The sequence below is a fragment of the Crassostrea angulata genome, chromosome 4 (assembly GCF_025612915.1).
Source record: "Crassostrea angulata isolate pt1a10 chromosome 4, ASM2561291v2, whole genome shotgun sequence".
NCBI classification, from domain to species: Eukaryota; Metazoa; Mollusca; class Bivalvia; order Ostreida; family Ostreidae; genus Magallana; species Magallana angulata.
In genome coordinates, this window is record NC_069114.1 from 18,794,539 (window position 1) to 18,813,584 (window position 19,046).

General features: G+C 32.6%; 3 protein-coding genes across 3 annotated transcripts in view; 1 reads left to right on the forward strand and 2 right to left on the reverse strand.

The window, feature by feature from the left end:
* The window catches only part of LOC128179829 (uncharacterized), a 41,454-nt gene extending 31,336 nt beyond the window's left edge, over positions 1–10,118 (reverse strand). Inside the window, exon 1 of the mRNA XM_052847482.1 lies at positions 10,011–10,118. Coding sequence (XP_052703442.1) covers positions 10,011–10,118 — 108 coding nt within the window. The remainder of the gene's footprint in view (positions 1–10,010) is intronic.
* Positions 1,567–2,690, reverse strand: LOC128179833 (uncharacterized). The gene is made up of 3 exons (XM_052847486.1): positions 2,506–2,690; positions 2,061–2,167; positions 1,567–1,900 (listed from the first exon to the last, which is right to left on the reverse strand). The coding sequence occupies exons 1-3, from the start codon at positions 2,667–2,669 to the stop codon at positions 1,827–1,829; spliced, it is 345 nt and encodes a 114-aa protein (XP_052703446.1). The 5' UTR covers positions 2,670–2,690; the 3' UTR covers positions 1,567–1,826.
* Positions 10,119–14,552: 4,434 nt separating the features above from the next.
* On the forward strand, positions 14,553–17,106 carry LOC128179832 (uncharacterized). The gene is made up of 4 exons (XM_052847485.1): positions 14,553–14,775; positions 14,866–14,943; positions 15,223–15,459; positions 16,862–17,106. Exons 1-4 carry the CDS (start codon positions 14,553–14,555, stop codon positions 17,104–17,106), a joined length of 783 nt encoding a protein of 260 aa, XP_052703445.1.
* Positions 17,107–19,046: the final 1,940 nt, after the last annotated feature.

A 19,046-nucleotide genomic window follows, 5' to 3' on the forward strand; every position in this document is an offset into this window, starting at 1 on the left:
TCTACACAGGCATTCCTAGCGTACAAGCTTTTGAAGCTATACTGAGTGTAATAAAACCCTATCTATCTAAAGTCTAGTACTGGAATGGCCCATCTCTTTTAAGTCACCCACTGAAAAACAAACTTAGTAGACAAAAAAGGGGAAGAAAAAGAAGCCTATCTGTAAAGAATGAGCTTCTTCTTACATTGATGAAAATTAGATTAGGCTTATTGTATGAAGATTAAGCACAGAGATTTGGGATTTCAAAACAAAATATTTCAAATATTTTTACAACATGGGTAAAAATCTTAGGCAAGATTGCAGGTGATCTAGTGTTTAATCCCCCTAAAGAAATGGTGAGGGAAAATTTACCCCCCCCCCCCTCATTCAGAAATCCAGCATATAACTTAGTCAGGCACATCATCGATTGTACTGAAATATTTCTTGAGACACCCCAAAATCTTCAAGTTCGTACTGATACATGGAATGACTACAAGCACCCAATACAGCATAATACTCGGTTAGTATTAATCCTTCTGGAATGATAAATTATATTTCAAAAGGATGGGGTGGTCGTACCAGTGTTAATTTGTAACTGTGAATTCTGGTTTCCTTAAACTCATTGAACCATATGATAAAGTCTTGGCACACAGGGTTTTCCAGTAAAGGGAGAACTTTTATTGTTGAATGCTGAGCTTCTGATACCACCCGGTAGGCGTGGAGCATTTCAATTTACAAAGCAAGAAGTTGTCAAAACTAAACAAATAGCAAATAGAAGAATATATATCGAACAAGCTATCAGAACAATGAAATGTTTTCGTATACTAAAGAATGAATTTTCTCTGACCTTACTTCATCATTTAGATGATATTGTTCGCATTGTTGCAGGACTTTGCAACCTGTACCCTCCACTGCCAAGATACTGAACAATGCAAACAATATAATCAACTAAGTGTAAGGCCAGAGAAATTTCATTGAGTACATAGCTAGAGTAGAAATAATGTCATGCAAGCTCCTTGCCCTTAATTATACTTAACTTTAAATATTAAGTATAGAACATTCCTTATAAGCAACTTATACAGTATTCTAAAACACCTGAAGTCAATTTCAGAAGTAAAAAGCATTTACTTAATTCTTCAATACAAGAACATTTTCTCATAGATACATGCTAAATATATGTACATAACCATCTGTCTGTGTTCTGTAGAGCAGATTTTATCATCTTTATACATTTAAAATGATACCAGCTTTCACAATTATCACATGCAATGGTACCCTCTCTAAAAGAAGATATGCCATCCTGCTCTTTTACAACCTGATTACAAACCCTACAAAAGCACTCGCTACCTTCCTCCTCAAGTTCCATTGGCTGGTGTTCATGGTCATGAAACACATCTAACTGAACTTCATCAAATAACAAATATGATGCCAAATATTTCTTAAAAAAATAATCTAAGAAACAATATCTAACCAATACTCAAAATCAAAACATATTCATTGGCAAAAGTTGCATAACTTGTGTAAATGAAAAAGTCACAGTAACTTATGTTTGTAACAGTCATTTGGCCCTGAATCTGTGCGTAATATGCAGTGTTTTTTTTTTCAAACTTGCACACCCATCTACATATTGCAAGTATTTAAGGCACTTTCCTTTGCATTTATATATATTTGGTAAACATACATTGCATGGAGCAATAATTGGACATTTAACTTCGAGAACCCCATCTCCACAACAGGAGCAAGATATTAAAACATATCTGGGCTAGCCCCAATGTAAGAACGCTGCGGGTGAATAAAGATCCCGCAATCTTGCGCATGAAAGTTTGTATGGTTTCCTTTCATCATCTTTATGTAATGCTGCTTTCAGCGGGTTCCATGGCTTGTCCATGTTTTATGGCTTTGGGGCAAGGCTTGGTGTCATCTGAATTAATATTAAAAAAAAAAACACCTATCAATTATTAAATTACACAATAGTGCATCTGAAAATATGATTGTTGATTTTTCATGTAGACAAATTTTGAAGGCAAATATATTTTATCTCTTTTTATTTATATTGACGTCCTAGCTATCATTCAAAATACCTGAACAATTTGCTCCTCCAATTATTTGTTTCAACAGTGATGAAACTGAAACATGTTCATCGGGTTTTCTCTTTATAGTGTTCACCTTGGTATATACTGAGTAAAACCTACAATAAATTGTATGATTTTTATTTATTTAATCTTAAAATTAATATATGTATTGATGTTGCTGAAATTTTTTTGAAAAAATTAAAATTTAGAATTTTGTAATGTGTCTCTACTATGATAAAGAAATAAACAGTAATGTTGAAATGTTAATTGTGTGATATGAATTCAAATCAAAAGTCTGAACGACTTAAAGTTCAGAAGATATGATAATGTACTTAAAACATATTCCTGTGAAATTTTTAGCAATTAATAAATTGCTGTTTATTACATATGAAATTACAATATTTGATATTTCTAAATAATGGACTGGAAAAAATGCAGATAAATGTATATATACCTGGAGGCGGTAATGCGTCCATTCTTAGCATTGTGCCATATAGAATTTCCAGCCTGTCCTCTTGTTTGCTTTGCTATTTCTGCTATTTCATCTGCTGAATATGCTGGCAAATTTGAGAGAAACACATCAAGTTCTTTTGGCTGGAAAGCCTTGGCATACCGCATCAAAGAAAGCTTTTATTCTTTTAAGTAAACTCCTATTTAAAAAATACAAATACATTGTATATGAAAATATAATTAAAAAATAATTTATTTTAAAAATTAATAATTCTGGAAAATATGCACATAAAAAAAGTTTGGAATGGGTTTAAATTTGTTCATGTAATGTAGCATTGGTGAGGGTACATAATTAACCCTCATTTTACCTTATTATTTTCTATTCATTTACTTATTAACAATTAATGAAAAGATATAACAATACCAGACTGATAATCATTATTTCCATAGTCCTTCGCATGCTCTTTGGGGATTGGTTGGATTAAACAAAATTAAATTATCAATGAATATTTAAGTACATGTATGTATCTGAAACATTTCATAGATTTGTTGACCAAACAGACACTTTAATTTTCATCATTAATGGAGGTATCCAAATATTTGTCCTGATAATTTAATTACAAACAGCTCAACAAAAAAAACTTACCCAGTTCTTTTAGTTCTCCTTGTTTTTCGTGTCCACTCCCTTGTGTCTCTTGGCGAAGAGATGTCACAGAGTAACCTATAATATTATACAATGTATTTGAATATACTAGTGAATTATGTCTCTCTCTCTCTCTCTCTCTCTCTCTCTCTCTCTCTCTCTCTCTCTCTCTCTCTCTCTCTCTATATATATATATGTAAATGCCTTTAAGTATTATGTTATAGAATTAGACATTTAGTCAATTGTGTGTGAACATAAAATAACCTTTGTAGGGACATGCAGTACTTTTTCACAGAAGAAAAAAGTGGACGTTGGTCTGAAATTAAAAAAATTATCATATGAAGTTGAAATAAGTAAATTATACTAGATACGATCTCGTTACGAGTAACGAGTAGGTCTTCCGTTCAATTTTTAAACGATAAGATTAAAATATGAATGAAATTTCAGAATTTTCTCTCAACCCCTCCCTTTTAGATAATGTAAACGATTGTAAATATCCTTAACAATGCTTAACAAAGCGGTTTGCGTTTTCACATACAGCACATTAAAGATTTAAGATTTTAGTTCCCTAAAATCTCTAATTATGTCGTCAAAGGATGTGGCAATGAGTTTAACAAACTGATATTTTTACGATCAACAACTTTGCTTCTATAATGTATTACAAAATCTTGATCGTTTTTAAGTTACGTGTAAGAGATTTTACGAGTGTCTTTGCCCCTAATTGAAGGGGCCAGTCCCGTTTGCTTGAGTCCATTCAAAAGGTTTCACAACTACTAACATTTTTGTTCTTACACCTATCTTAAATTGTTGTTCATTTTATAGATACAAGTGATTGAATATTTAAGGGGGCAGCTTTTAGATCCTTAATGGTGTTTCAATTAGTGGAATCGATCAGTATCATCAATACAGACATTTTCTGTTTACAGTGCTTAACAAAATATGTCTCCTACTTTAGATATATTGCGTCAAAGTTTAAGTACTTTGGCCCCCTGAAAATCCCTAATTACGTAATAAATGGGCGTGGCATTGATTTAACCTGATGGGTATTGTTACAATCAACAACTTTGCTTTTATAATGCATTACAAAATCTTGTTTGTTTTAAAGTTATTTGTAACAGAATTCACGAGTAGCTTGACCCCTAATTTAAGGGACCAGCCCCTTTTTCATGATGTCTTTGAAAAGGTCTTAAGAATACTAACATTTTTTGTTCTTACAGCCATCTAAAATTGTTGATCATTTTTGAGATACAAATAATAGAATATTTCAGGAGCCAGCCCTCTAGATCCTTAATGGGGATAGCCATTGGTGTTTTGATTAATTGAATCGCCTAATATCATCAATGCAGGCCTTTTATCTTCTACAATGCTAAACAAAATATGTCTCCTTTTCTAGTTATTTTACGTCAAAGTTTAAGTACTTTGGCCCCTTAAAATCCCTAATTACGTAATAAATGGGCGTGGCATTGATTTTACCTGATGGATAGTATTACGATCAACAACTTTGCTTTTATAATGCATTACAAAATTTTGTTTGTTTTAAAGTTATTTGTAACAGAGTTTACGAGTAGCTTGACCCCTAATGTAAGGGGCCAGCTCCTTTTTTGTGACGTCTTAGAAACGATCTTAAGAATACTAACATATTTTGTTCTTACACCCATCTAAAATTGTTGTTCATTTTTGAGATACAAATAATTTAATATTTTAGGGGCCAGCCCTCTAGATCCTTAATGGGGACAGACATTGGTGTTTTGATTAATGGAATCGATTAGAATTATCAATGCAAACATTTTCTCTTCTACAATGCTAAACAAAATATGTCTCCTTCTCTAGATATATTGCGTCAAAGTTTAGGTACTTTGGCCCCTGAAAATCTCTAATAAATGGGCGTGGCAATAATTTTACCTGATAGATATTGTTACGATCAACAACTTTGTTTCTATAATGCATTACAAAATTTTTATCGTATTTAAGTTATTTGTAATAGAGTTTACGAGTGTCTTGGCCCCTAATTTAAGGGGCGAGTCCCTATTTCTTGGTTTTGTTGGAAAGAACTTTTAATTCTCTACCACTTTTATTATATATGTTTTAGAAAAATATCAACTCATAAAAAGATAAAGATCAAAACGTATGAAAATTTTGATTCAAAATTCGTATCCCTTTTTCGAGCCCAGGCGAGCTCCTAAACTTTACACCACTGGCGTAAAAAAACTGCATTGTGCACTTCAAACTATGGTCTACCTATCCGGAAAATGTTATAATCACATCTCTGATAGTCTCTGAGTTTATATCTGCACAAAATTGGTCGTAAAAATTTACAAAATCGGCCGAAAATCGGAACCGGAAGTGACGATTTCAAAATTTCAAAAAACTTCTAAAATTATGACCACTGGCAATCATCTGTGAAGAAATGGTCGAAATCGGCTGAATAGTTTTCGAGAAATCGCGTGCACAAAATTCGTGGAAAAAAATAATAATAAGAAGAAACAGTACGAAAACTATAAGGTCTTCCGTTTGAAACGGAAGACCTTAATTAAGGAATGAATTGAATGTCTACCTATGTTATACGATATAACATAACTTGGGACAATTTACTGTTTACACTTTATAAACCGCGGAGCCGGTTATTGCAAGAGAAAAGTGCATGATCAGTCAGACATGAGTCATAAAATTCAGAAAGATAAATTTTAATAATATGATGATATGAGTACAAACCTAATTTTCCATACTGTGATTTTTTAACAGTCATGCTGGAAACTTCCTTAGGCCCATAACTTGTCTTTTCGGACGGAACATTCCATGAACATGGCATGGATGTACATGCTGAATATCCCATTCTATTAGCATGTTCCACACAGAAAATCAGACCTGCAGCATGTTTGCATGTCTGACCCAATCTGTCCAATAATAGACAAGTTTGCAATAGTTGACCAGAACCACTACAGATAATTCAAAGAGCATTATATAGAATTAACTTCAATTAATAGTCCATGCACTTGTACACATATATTTGAGGGATATAATTAAAGAACTGACCAATTAAGTCATTTAATAATGATCTGAACAGAATAAGAATAAATTTACTTTTACCATCTTTTAAAATATTTCATACATTATTAACACGTATTATATATCTTACCCAGCAGTACAGGAACAGTAAGAACACACGATCTTTCCTGTTTTTTTTTCCAATGCAAGTCCAGACAGTATGCTGCTGGTCAGCCACTCTCATGGAGGGAGTACAACTAGCTCTCAGTAAGCAGAATTTAGAAGCAGATGATATAGGGTGGTAAAAAAACCTCCTTTAGCCAATCAGATGAAAAATATTCATATGCTTTTCCAATTTTATACTCATTAAGATATTTGGAGGAGGAGATTGTGTCATTAGATGCTAAAAAGTAGTTGGATACATCTGAAATGTAAACTGGTGGCCACAATTTAACACCATCCGCTTCACCATGCCATCCTGCGGAGAGTTTAAGTGGATCGGGGATCACCGTACCTTCTATACTTAGTAGCATGTCGGTGTACCCTCTCTCTTCTTGATAATCATAGATTCCTCGTTTGATGGTCGCACAGGCACTTTCATTCTTACAGCTGCAAAGCACAAGGCTGCAAGCTCTGCCTTGGTACCGTCCTTATGTAATCCCCTTTTATCCAAAAAACACTTTAAAGATTCAACTTTCCAGGTAAAAAATGTATCTAGACTTATAGAATCTGGGTCGTCTATATCCATGGTAAAATATTCGATATAAAAAGTTTCACCAGTACAAAAACACGTATAATTATGAATAAATGTAAGCAATATAAAAACGATATCAAAACTGTCAAACAGAGAATCCAAATATACGAGAAGAGTTTAGATTTATCGCAGTTACTAATGACGCTTCGTTAAAACCGGAAGTGTCTTTACTCCGCTGCGCTTCGATCGATTTCAAAGGGCGATAACCGCAACACGAATTACAGGATATGTCTATAGCGGGGGGTTAAAAATTGAGACGTATCAAACCAGTAGGGTTTGATCTCGAGAGCGAGATTAACATAAGCCTTTTGGCTTGTTTGTCAATCTTCTATGTACTGTCATTGTAATATGTGTGATGCAATTTACTAAACAAATATTGTTGAAACGAAACCAGTAGGGTCTAAGAAAATTTTTTAAATGCATTTAAAAAATATGCCAAATTGCCAATTGTTTTTAAAGAAATCTTTTAGAATTTGAATGCAGTCTACTCCCAAACATTAGGAAAAACTCAATGCATGTCTACAAAATGGCGATGATGTCCATGAAGCCTTCTATTAATTATTAACATTTATTGCCCATCGGTTAGGGGTTTTAGACCATAAGCTGTGTCAAATATTCCCAATCATCATTCATTGTGAAATACATGGCCCTATTGTCAGTGATATTCATGTCTTAGGGTGGGACCGATCTGGCCATATTACAGTAAAGATTTTAGAAATAAGAAAAATCTTTTCTACCTTTAAATGCATTTCATAAAAACTTCATGATTGAAATTCATGATCCTGGATCACCCACAGGCGGGACAATACACTAACAATATGGTCATTTATTGAAAATTTATTAAATCTTAAAAAATCTTCTTCGTTTTAAAAGAGTGGAAGATATGCTAAATATATGATTATGATGTTCATGAAGCCCTCTACCATAATATGTGAAACCAATGGCCTCATGAATAAGAAATTAGACTCTTGGGCGGGGCCAATAATATCCTGTAGGTGCTGGCACGATAAAAACCAAACGCTGAGGATAATGCCAGTTTTGAAATTGTACGCTGGGAGATCTTGAAGAATGCTAAATTACAACTTCGAAGAATTTAGCTGCAGAACTGTAGCTCCACGGGAAAAAAAAACCCCCAAAAAAATCTACTTTTTATAAAATATGTGATCTAGGTCTAATGAGCGATTTTGAATTCCAAACTACAGTGAAAGAAGCCTCCGTGTAGGCCAGGCAAATACTTTCAGCATTTCATGGATGCACCATTGGTACCATTAGCATCAATGTTAATTTAAATAAGGAACTTGGTTTATCATTAATTCGATATTTACCTGTGATTCTGTGATATCCAATGAAATTTGACCTTTAAAGTGTTTAAAACATTTCTAATCCAATGTTACATGTATCAGCTTGTTATTTTTATTGTTAATAGCTATTATTTATTTGTTATCATCATTAACTTATCATAAATGTGATACATATTGGACATTCTGTGATATAAAATTCAAATTGAAATATAAAATTTTACTTTTAAAAAGAGTATATTTCTTATCAAATGTTATCAATGAATTATTTTTACAGTTAATCATGTTGATTATTATTATTTATATGTTATCATCTTTATTGTCAATGTTCAGTTAACGTCTGAAATTAAATTTGAATTATCTATAAATTCTTTAGATTAAGAGATGTAATTAATGCTCACTTACCAATAACATGAATTTAATAAACTGAAGCAATGCAATATTTGTTCATCGGTGGGGCAAATTCGTTACATAGTCAGACAGTTACTGAGTATTAACCAGGTAACATACTGTACCCGGTCGCTACATGATTATATAACTAATATAGTCACAAAGTGCGCCAAAACTGTTCAATCTCATAACATTATTTTCAGTTTACTCATTGAAGAGAACTAAAACCACTTTTAACCAAATATGACCTATATACTGGGTGAAAAATTAAGTACATTTTAATACAAAAATCTACCACCCATAGTCAACCTTAAAACTTACCCTAATCGTATGTGTATGAAAGTTTGGTCAAACCGGACATTGGTCGTACATAATAAAAATCAAACCTATATATGTTTGTAATTTTCCCAGAAATTTCTGCTTTTTTCAACATTTGAGACATTTTTCTTATACAGCGCATTCCTTGCTGATAAATATTTTAAGTGTAATTAAAAGAAAAAAGTCAAAAGAAAATTTTTCAAACGAAAAAAATTATCAGTGAGGAATGCAGTGTCATCGAAATAATACCGTTTGGCTTATCGCGGGAAGAGGAGAAATTGCCGTCTGTCAGCTGGTGATGAACGGATCAGCATGATGAGTGTTGATGTCTGCATATGAGTTACCCTGATATCATTTCGCTATAATATCATGTGCAATTATTTCTAAACTTGTATCTCTTTTTCCAATGTTTTAAAACACCAACTTTTTATAAAAACCATGGTTTATGAGAATATGTCAAGGGCACTGCAACTGTTTGACGTTTCTAACGTACAGTAGGCATATAAAAGGAGTATATAATAAAAAAGTACGTGCTCATTAAATTGACAGGATTTTGTTTTTTTTCATAGATAGAATTTGTACATTGTACACAGTTTGTTTACAATCGGAGAATTCGACTTTAAAGTTTGTCATTGGGTGTTTTAGGAAAACGTAGTCGAAACGACGTAGAAGAAAACTAATTTGAGGGAAGATATTTATTTTTACTTTTTAAAAAAGAGATAAAATATTTATCAATGGTCATTGCTGTTAAATATTTTAGCTAGTTATTATAAATAAATGCCGTACGAAAAGAATTAAATACACTATTCTTAACAGCGGCAAGGGGGACTACTGTATCAAAATTTCAGTGGTGGATCTTACATTTTTTACACCTACATTAATTATAAATTGGGAAATTTTATTTACTTTGTGAAGAAAAGAATAATAAATAGATAAATTGTAACTTTGTGGTTATTTATATAGTGATTTTCTATTGCGGAAAAAAACCGATAAAAAGCTCTCCTATTAATACGTTTTCAAGGTAAACAAACAAGCGATATGGAAAAATTATTAATGCATGAAAAGGTTATATTGATAAGTTTTTAAGCTCTCTAAATCAAACTCAACTGCAGTAACAAAACTCTAGTTTGTCCCACTTTACTGGTGTGGAGATTTCTTGTATCACGAGCTCGTTTGTGGTTGTGAACATTTAATCTTTTGGTGTTGGCCGCTACATATTTGGCATGCATGGGAGTAAGGACATGGGGTGCTCTTTCACACCCCGCTGATTGAAGCAAAGCAGAAACGACTTCGGTGGCCGCTGTTTTCCTTCGAGAGGGCTGACCATAGTTTTTCTTCTGAGACAAAGAAATACATTTCCTCTTAGTTCCTCAACAGCTTTTTGCCTTGCTAATTCTATCGATTCCCTGAGCTTTATAAATGATTCATCGTAGGCTATCCAAGCGGTGTCGCCGTGGAGCCTTTGTATCTCTCTATTAAAACTTGGGTACTTTAACAAAACAGGAGCTTCTGATGTGTGCTTTTGTATCCTTATATTGATAAAAATCAGGAAGGCATCAGTCCATTGACTGATTAACGTAGGGGTCTTTGACTTCATGATACGCTGAACCTTAAAAACATACCCGAATTAAGGGACAGCATGAGAGGTTATTTCCCCTGGAACGACAGTAGCACTCTTAAATCAAAAAACTTTTTGGACCAGATTTTGTCCTTTATCTTTTGTGATAGCGAAGCGCCGCTCGCGTAGCGAGCTCAATAGACAATGTGTTGAAATTTCGAGTTGAAATCTGCACATTGTTCAAAGAAAATTTTGTGGACCCGCGTGAAAAAGTTCTACATATCCCAATAATCCTTTGCGGTGCATAGCAACATGGTGGAACAGGAAGCGTTTCTACGGAAAATTATTACCTCTAAATCGCATAGTTACATCATTTTCATTTAACATTAAAAAATCCTTCTAAAAACATCAAAGTAAACAACACATATGCTTACGTAAAAAAACTGTACCTATCTGAACCTTTGCTGACATATTATGACATCATTTCCTTCCCCGAATTTGTCCGACAATTTACGAAAACTGTCGAGCGCAAAAAGTTAAGTATGACGTCACAGTGATCTCGCGTTTTATATTCCCGCGATACATTTATAGGTGGATCAAGCATCTGTACTGAATGTAACGTGTAGGAAGCACTCAGTAACGGTGACTCTTTGGCTGATTAGTTTTGTTTTTATGATTTTTTTTTTTTTGCTCAGTAAATACACATGCACGTTCCATGCTAAATTTTTTGTCATATTGATCCAATCATTGTATACGTTAGGTAGGTGACAAAAAATTATTAAAAAAGAAAAGTCTAATCATTATTAGATCTACGTGTAGCCACGTCATTTTGTAATGAATAAATAAAATATCTACATGTGTTTGTTAAAGTTGCATATGTGGTCAACCCTTTCAATTAATAATATTGGATATCGCACACTAAAATAGGGTGAGGGCATATGTTTACAACGCTTATATAGCTTACAAAAATTAAAAACATTAAAAACAAAATTGATGTCACAGAGGAAAATAATTAAAACACCGGTAACAACAAGGAACAAAATGAGAAATAACACAGACACACAATTTATTGATTTTAATGATCATTATTAAAAGGTAAAGAAGAGATAATACATATAAAAACCGGCTTTGTGTTTATCAAAATATTTTATTAAGTCTGTTTAACATTTCATTAATGCTCAGTGTAGCTGCAGGTCTGTAGCTCCCGGTCTGAAAAAAAATTGGATGGACGACCTGGGAGCTACAGGGCCACCCATTGAAAAAAATTGTAGATTTATTGCGCAGAAAAACGTGCGCTAGTTTTCGACTAATTTACCTTATTGATACGCAAATTCTGTGAAAACAATTAGTACCATTAAATTCTTCATGCAATTTACTACTGATATCGTCTCTTCACTCGCCTCGGATAGTCTTTTAAACACCATCACCAGTCCCGTCAATTCATGTGGTGCACTTGTTTACATGTAAAAATGGCGACTGTCGATCTCGATGTAAATTCAACATACTTGATTTTCCGAGGTCGGTAGCGTGTTTCGGAGAAAGTCTGTGGCAAATAAAGAGGCGATATCAGTAGTAAATTGCATGAAGAATTTAATGTTACTAATTGTTTCACAGAATTTGCGTATTTTCAATGGGTGGCCTTGTAGCTCCAAGGTCCTCCATCCGAATTTTTTCAGACCGGGAGCTACAGACCTGCAGCTATGCTCAGTGGTAGTTTTTTGTTTAAGTGTATAATCCTAGGAAGGGCCCATTGGAATAAAAGTTTGATAACTTCCGGTTCCTTGCGGTGGTAAAAGTTTTCGAGACAAAGCCAAAGTTTTTTGGTTTGGTTAAGTCCACGGGTTGCATTTAACAATGATGACATATGTGTGGCGTCCTCTGCGCTCGCCCCAACGGTCACACCGCAAAACATATTATTTACGACAGATATACATATATCATCCTGAACGTTTCTTGAAGACGTTCGATTAACAAATCGGGGTTGATAGGTAGGTCAGCTTCATTTTCAGAAATTGTTCTTTGTAGCTTGACGATACTTGGGCTAGACTTTCGTAGTCAATATTGTCCGCCACTGGCTTATGGTACCAACACAGTTGTCCACCATTGATTTTGACTTTTTGGTACATTTACTGGATTGAACTATACCCTGCGACTATTCTACTCCCTTGCGTCGCAAAACGGTTGTGTCTTTAATATAACAAGATATTTATGCATATTGACAATGTATTTAAAGCTCCTCAAGTTATGACAGTCAGACAAAAAACCCCGATTCACTCCCAAATGCGAAGTGCCCTACATCAAAATAAATCCCATAAGAGAACGTAATCCTGAAAACACTTGCTTCAATGCAAGTAGTAAAATAAGGCTATGGAAAAGTCTATGCCAGAAAATCACTTGCAACTAAGACTTCAAGACTGACTTAATATTTGAGTAGCTTTGCTTTATACATGTAGAGGGCAAACTATGTTCCAAGCATTTTATCTTATTTGCAATAAAATATTGAATTTCATGACGCTGCATGTGGAAAAGGAAAATAAACACGAATTGGACCATAACATACGTATCTGCGTGTGCAATAATAAATCACACGACTCTGCATGTAATAATGCAGAATACACATCACTCTGCGTGATCAATAGTACACTGCATGGGCATGAAAAAAAAGAGATTTTTTGGGTTTTTTTTTTTAGGTGGCACGTTAAATTTAATACAGTACGTGACATATTAGCACGTTATGATTTATTGATACATATAAGTAACAAAAGGTAATGCTAAAAGCCCAAATGTATAGTTGATATTTTCCAAAATTCAAAATAGCTAAATTACCGTTTGGACAAAACATATCTTAAATTACATAAGTGCTATTATTTACAATAATGCTGTATCATTTATTTTTTTTCTCAATATAACATTAATTACGCAGATAAATGATCATTACTTGAGATTATTGTACGATAATGTTTACGAGTCGACAAAATACGAAAGCGTCACTAAAAAATTAAAATAAAATAATGAACGGAAATGATTAAAACAAGTACAAACTCAGTTTAAATTCATTCCCACATGTTCTAACAAAGCCCGAATAAAATCGCAAAGTAACGCAATATTACCCACCTTCCGTGTATATTCCATTTAAAATGTCAAATTTAACTAATTCTGTATCCCTGTCCTTTTTATTCCGTAATCTAATTAAACATAGATTGTCTTTTACATGTAAGAGGAAAATCTTTAGGAATACAATTTTCTTTCATAATTTATATGTAACTCTGTTTTCAATCACTTTGATTTCAAAATTCCAACATCATTGTGACGCTAATTTCAACGAAAGTAGTAAAGTATCGCCAAGTTTTAAGCGTTTTGTTTTTTCAACTGAACAAGTGAACTTTCTATGCTTTTATTCTTAGTATAAAAAGTGTTATATTTATTGATTATGTTAATCCAGTCTTTGCGACATTCTTGAAATATCTTATTATGTTTCTAAATCACAACCTTTTAATGGCATACCCTAATTTTTCAATATTGCGTAAGCCATACATCGTGTCGAGCAATTCCATACATCTACAAATGTTATACATATTATATCATATTCTTATTATTAATTAATCGAAAATGATGAAAAAGATCAACTTATTTGATAGAAAAAATCGTGTAAAGTTTCACCACATACATGTATGTGTGACTTACATTTGTGAAAAATCAATATTTGCTGTCATTCAAGACCATTTTGGAAATAATTTGTAAACTTATAAAAGAAAAAGAAGCAATTTGTCATTTTACAAGTGATGTTTTTTTATGTACCTCAGTTTAAATTTTTTGAGCTTCATTTCTGGATGAATTCGGATATTGTACTATTTATAATAAAGTTGATCTCCAGATAAGCATAAACCTAATAACGTAAATTTCAACTCTTGGTGTCTCATTTCAATTTAATTGTGACATTTTGTGAGCTTCGAGAGTAATGATTGCATTATATATATATATATATATATATATATATATATATATATATATATATATATATATATATATATATATATATATATATTAAAAAAACTATTATTAAACAAACGATATACATGTAGTCATATCTCGTTAAAGCAGGACAATGGAAATTCTAATACTGTTAGTGTTCGTTGCTGCTTTACAAGCTGAGACGAACACCGGAAGTTGTAAGGACATGTTACATGGCTATCTGACAGGACAATTGTCGTCTGCTTTAGGGGTGTACCAAGTAGAGGCTTTAAGGCGGGAATTCAAAAGTTTTACAGACGTAATCGAGAAATCCTTGAAAGAGTTTAAAGAAAACATGAAGTCTGAAGTAAAGACACGTACGTGATATATGATATTTGTACGCGAAATTTTCAGGAGCAAAAATATTAACTATTAAAAAAAATCTTAATTTCTTGGCATTTTTACAGACACTGGTAACAATAGTGTAGTTTACACCAGATGGGGAAAGAAAACCTGTCCTTCCAATGCCGAATTAGTCCATTCAGGTAAAGTAAATCATTTCCTATAGTAGGTAATTTCTGTCTTGTAGGTATAAGGATACATGTTTAATCTTTAGTATCTATATTGAACCATTGACTGAGAAGAATAAAAAAAAATGTGCACGAACAGTGAGTCTTAAACAATAATTGACACAACAATTTTTTTTTGCACAACTATTTTCTGAACAAATTAAAATGTTTCAGGCATAGGATTTGAGAAATAATATTTGAATTGTAAATACCTGATTTTATAAACTGTATTTTCTATTATAACTACTTATATAGGGTTTACCGGAGGGTCTTATTATACTCACAGAGGAGCAGCTGTAGAGCCTCTTTGTTTACCGAGGAATCCAGAATGGGAGAAATACACTGAAGGGCATGATGGATCTAAAAATTATGTTTTTGGTGCAGAATATGAAACTAATACATTTACAGGCTACATTCAAACACTTCAACATCACGATGTTCCATGTGCCGTTTGTCTGGCTCGCCAAAGATCCATTGTTCAGATGTTTCCAGGTTAGTAAAATACAATGTTAACAAGAAGTTTTGCTAAATGCCAGACGTTTTAAAACATCTAGTCTCCCTGAATGAAGACTTGAATGATGCAATACAGTTTAAAAACATTGTCATGCAACTGTATTCAAGTTTTTAAATGTAATATTGTTGTAATAAAATTTACAAAGTCACTGGTAGGTTTTACATTATTTTAAACGTAGGGTTATAGAAGAAATACAGCACAGGTTTTGACGGATTTCAAAAATATAGTGCACTATTTTAAAGTTCATAATTCAAAAGACCCAAAAACCCTCTCGCTCACTTTAGCAACGATACCAAACTAAGATCCCAACAACTAAGTAACTTATTATATAATGCAAGTCAGTATAAGAGTTAGAGTTAATATGTATTCGCTCCAATTAAAAGTTTCGTCTTTAATACATTAGTGTTCTTGTTAGTAAAACCTTGTTATTGTAATGACAGAATCATTTCATAGTCATTATAGATTATGTAAAATCATATAACAGAATGATTAAAGTGTCGAATAATGATCTATACAGAAATGTTTATGAATACGTTTTTTTGGGGCATATCAATAAAAGAATTTAAACGTGTAAGAGGAAATGAATACTAGCATGCAAAATTTTAAGAAAAGTCAGGTCTAAAAACTTATTTGACCCTTGCGCTTTGATAACCGATACGTTGATTGAGAGTCGTACGTCAACTGACATACTTAACTTTACTTTTAGTACGATGTAAAACTGAACATGATTATTTTTAGGAGATTGCAATGGTACTTTGCCGAGGATTGTTTTAATTCTAACATGAATATATTAAGCTGCTGCTGGAATTCCCTTCTTATACCAAGATTTTGGTAATACTAGAAAAGTTCTGAACAATCTGAACACACATACATTATTTTGCTTGTGTTGATAAGATATGTGGTTAACATTGTTGTCATTTTTTATTGTTCTTTCTTTTACATTTCAATAAGATTATCTTGCTATCCAATTAAAAATGTAACTGGCCTGACATTGCGAAAAACCCATTACATCTAATTCATTTCTGACTTCTTTTTATCCTAGAGGCATATTAGTTAAAAAGACCCAAAGATTCTAAACATGTCATTGTTTTAAATAATGATTTAAAATATTTTCAAACTATCTCTTTCTATTTTTCTTCTAAATTAATAAACCACAATAAATGTACTATACTATTTTATACCCAAGATGTCCTCGATTCACAAATTGCTTAATCATTGCACTTCTTTCACAGGTATGTGCATTTTATTTTAAAATTCGTCCAAATTTGTAGCATAAATACAATAAAAACTTCATCTGTGACAGCTTCATAATCGGAAGTTTTTCATTGTTGTGGGCATGTAGAAAATATAATATTTCTTAATGATTCAATGTCTTTGTAGCAAGAAAAACGTGTTACAAAGGATGGACATTGGAATATCATGGGTACCGAATGGCGGGTTATCATGACCACGCAGCTGGAACAACCTACACCTGTATTGACAGTCATCCCGACACACTACACCGTGGCTCTACTGTTAAATATGGTAGACTGTTTTATCCTGTTGAAGCTTATTGTGGTTCTTTGAAGTGTCCTCCTTATGTTGCAGGGCGAGAACTAGTGTGTGCTGTTTGTTCTAAAGAATAAAATTCTAAACCTGAAAATCCACATACTTGAGTTCGCTGTTTAATGTTTTACTTTGAGGAAAATATTTCAATTGGTAGATTTCAGAGCAAGTCGAAAAATCGAAAGTTTCATATATCCACATTTAAAACAAAGTACACCTATATAAAGATTATTCGACTAGATATGTTATTACAAACACTGAAAACATTTGAAAATTACCCATGTTAAAACACTAAACATTTCCTTCCTAAAACATTCACCCTTTTGGGCAATAGTACGCCGTATGCATTTTACAAATAATTGACTCATACACAGACAATTCATGAGCGGTAACGTTACAATTTATCTAAACCTGACAAGGCCGTCGTGTAACTATCGAACTTTGACGTTACTCTGTAACATGATGAAAAGCTACAATAGAAAGCATCAATATAAATGTGTTTTTACAATCCCAAAAAGTTGTAAACGTCATGAAAATGTGTAAATCCATATAATGCTACTTAACGAGGCTGGGTCTATTTTGTCCTAGATTTTTGAATGAAAATTTTTACTTGAACTTTTACTGATATAATTATTATTTTAAGAAAAAAAATGACATTTACCACGCCGTTTGTTTAAGGGGTCATCTAAAAGTTTGTTATAGACACAGGGAGTTTTCTTGAAAGGTATCAATTTTGCAAATTTTTTACATTTTTTTAAAACTTCTGCCCTAGGAATTTCTTTTTTCTGTTTTACATATTAAAGTTATTGCTAAATGGCATCAAATGGTCAAATAAAAAAAATCAAAACCTTTTACTTCCTAGTTAGTCCCAGGGGTCTTATCAAAGTTGTTTTTTGTATGCCCAATTTACCAGATTTGACAGATAATGGCTATTTTTTATTGGACAAATGTGGAAATGGTAATCTTTATAGTATTATTAAAACATTCATACATATATTTAAGTAATAAATAAATAAATAACATCACATATTAAGGGTCATTAATATAAAATTCATGGTTACTGTCTTGAAATATATGAATTAAGCTTTATTTAGGCGGGTTAAGAAAACGTGGCAGAGGGCTAGGATTGCTGAACCCCCTTCACGTTTTCGACCCGAGCCCAAATATAGTTAATACTTTGAGACATTTATGTTTATTCCACAGAATTAAATATCAATTTTACGCATCAAACGAGCTTTTTTCAACAATTTTCGCTGAATATCTGCAGTTGAAACTATCACGCCATGGCGTCAACCAAGAAAAAAGATGACGTCACAATACAAATGAAACACTGCGTGAAAGCGGGCGTACTCGATCTGTACTCGGCCTTGTTAAATTTCATTTGCAGATTAACGTTATATAAAAACAAAATCTTGGAAAATAAGTCGACAAATGTCGATATATAAAATAAATAAATGTTTATTTAACAAACTGCCCAAAACCCTAAACAGTCCGAATTAATATGTTTAACTATTTTAGAAGAAAAATTCATGGCCGAAATTACGAAGAAATATCTCAATTCTAAAGAGACAAAATATAAAAAAAAAACTACTTACATTGTTGGCAGAGCAATTATACACTGTGGCTTTGCAGAGGTTAGGCGATGAGTTAGCAAAAATCTCGCGCAACATACATGTACATGAATGAAAACAAAAGACCAAATTAAGCCATACCGGATAAAATATTGTTAACAGGTACTTTTGAGTGAAATTTTGACCTGCAAGGTATGCTATGTTGTGGGAAAACTTGACTACATTTGAAAATGGAAGACATTTTTTTTTTCTTTATATATATATATATATATATATATATATATATATATATATATATATATATATATATATCAGGGATGGGGTAATTGAAAAAAGTATTTGTAATTGGGTGTAATTAATTACATTTTTCAAAGTAATTGAAAGTAATTTGTAATTGAGTCTGTCTTCAATTACAAGTAATTGAATGTATTTAAATACATTCCAAAAAT

What these genes read in the sequence shown, in the direction of transcription:
- LOC128179833 (XM_052847486.1), bottom strand. Translation starts at nt 2,669, where the DNA reads ATGCGGTATGCCAAGGCTTTCCAGCCAAAAGAACTTGATGTGTTTCTC. An exon ending in GGACGCATTACCGCCTCCAG is followed by an intron (nt 2,168 to 2,505) that starts GTATATATACAT and finishes AATTTATTGTAG; the next exon opens with GTTTTACTCAGTATATACCA. An exon ending in TGGAGGAGCAAATTGTTCAG is followed by an intron (nt 1,901 to 2,060) that starts GTATTTTGAATG and finishes ATATTAATTCAG; the next exon opens with ATGACACCAAGCCTTGCCCC.
- LOC128179832 (XM_052847485.1), top strand. Translation starts at nt 14,553, where the DNA reads ATGGAAATTCTAATACTGTTAGTGTTCGTTGCTGCTTTACAAGCTGAG. An exon ending in GAAGTCTGAAGTAAAGACAC is followed by an intron (nt 14,776 to 14,865) that starts GTACGTGATATA and finishes GCATTTTTACAG; the next exon opens with ACACTGGTAACAATAGTGTA. An exon ending in CATTGTTCAGATGTTTCCAG is followed by an intron (nt 15,460 to 16,861) that starts GTTAGTAAAATA and finishes ATGTCTTTGTAG; the next exon opens with CAAGAAAAACGTGTTACAAA.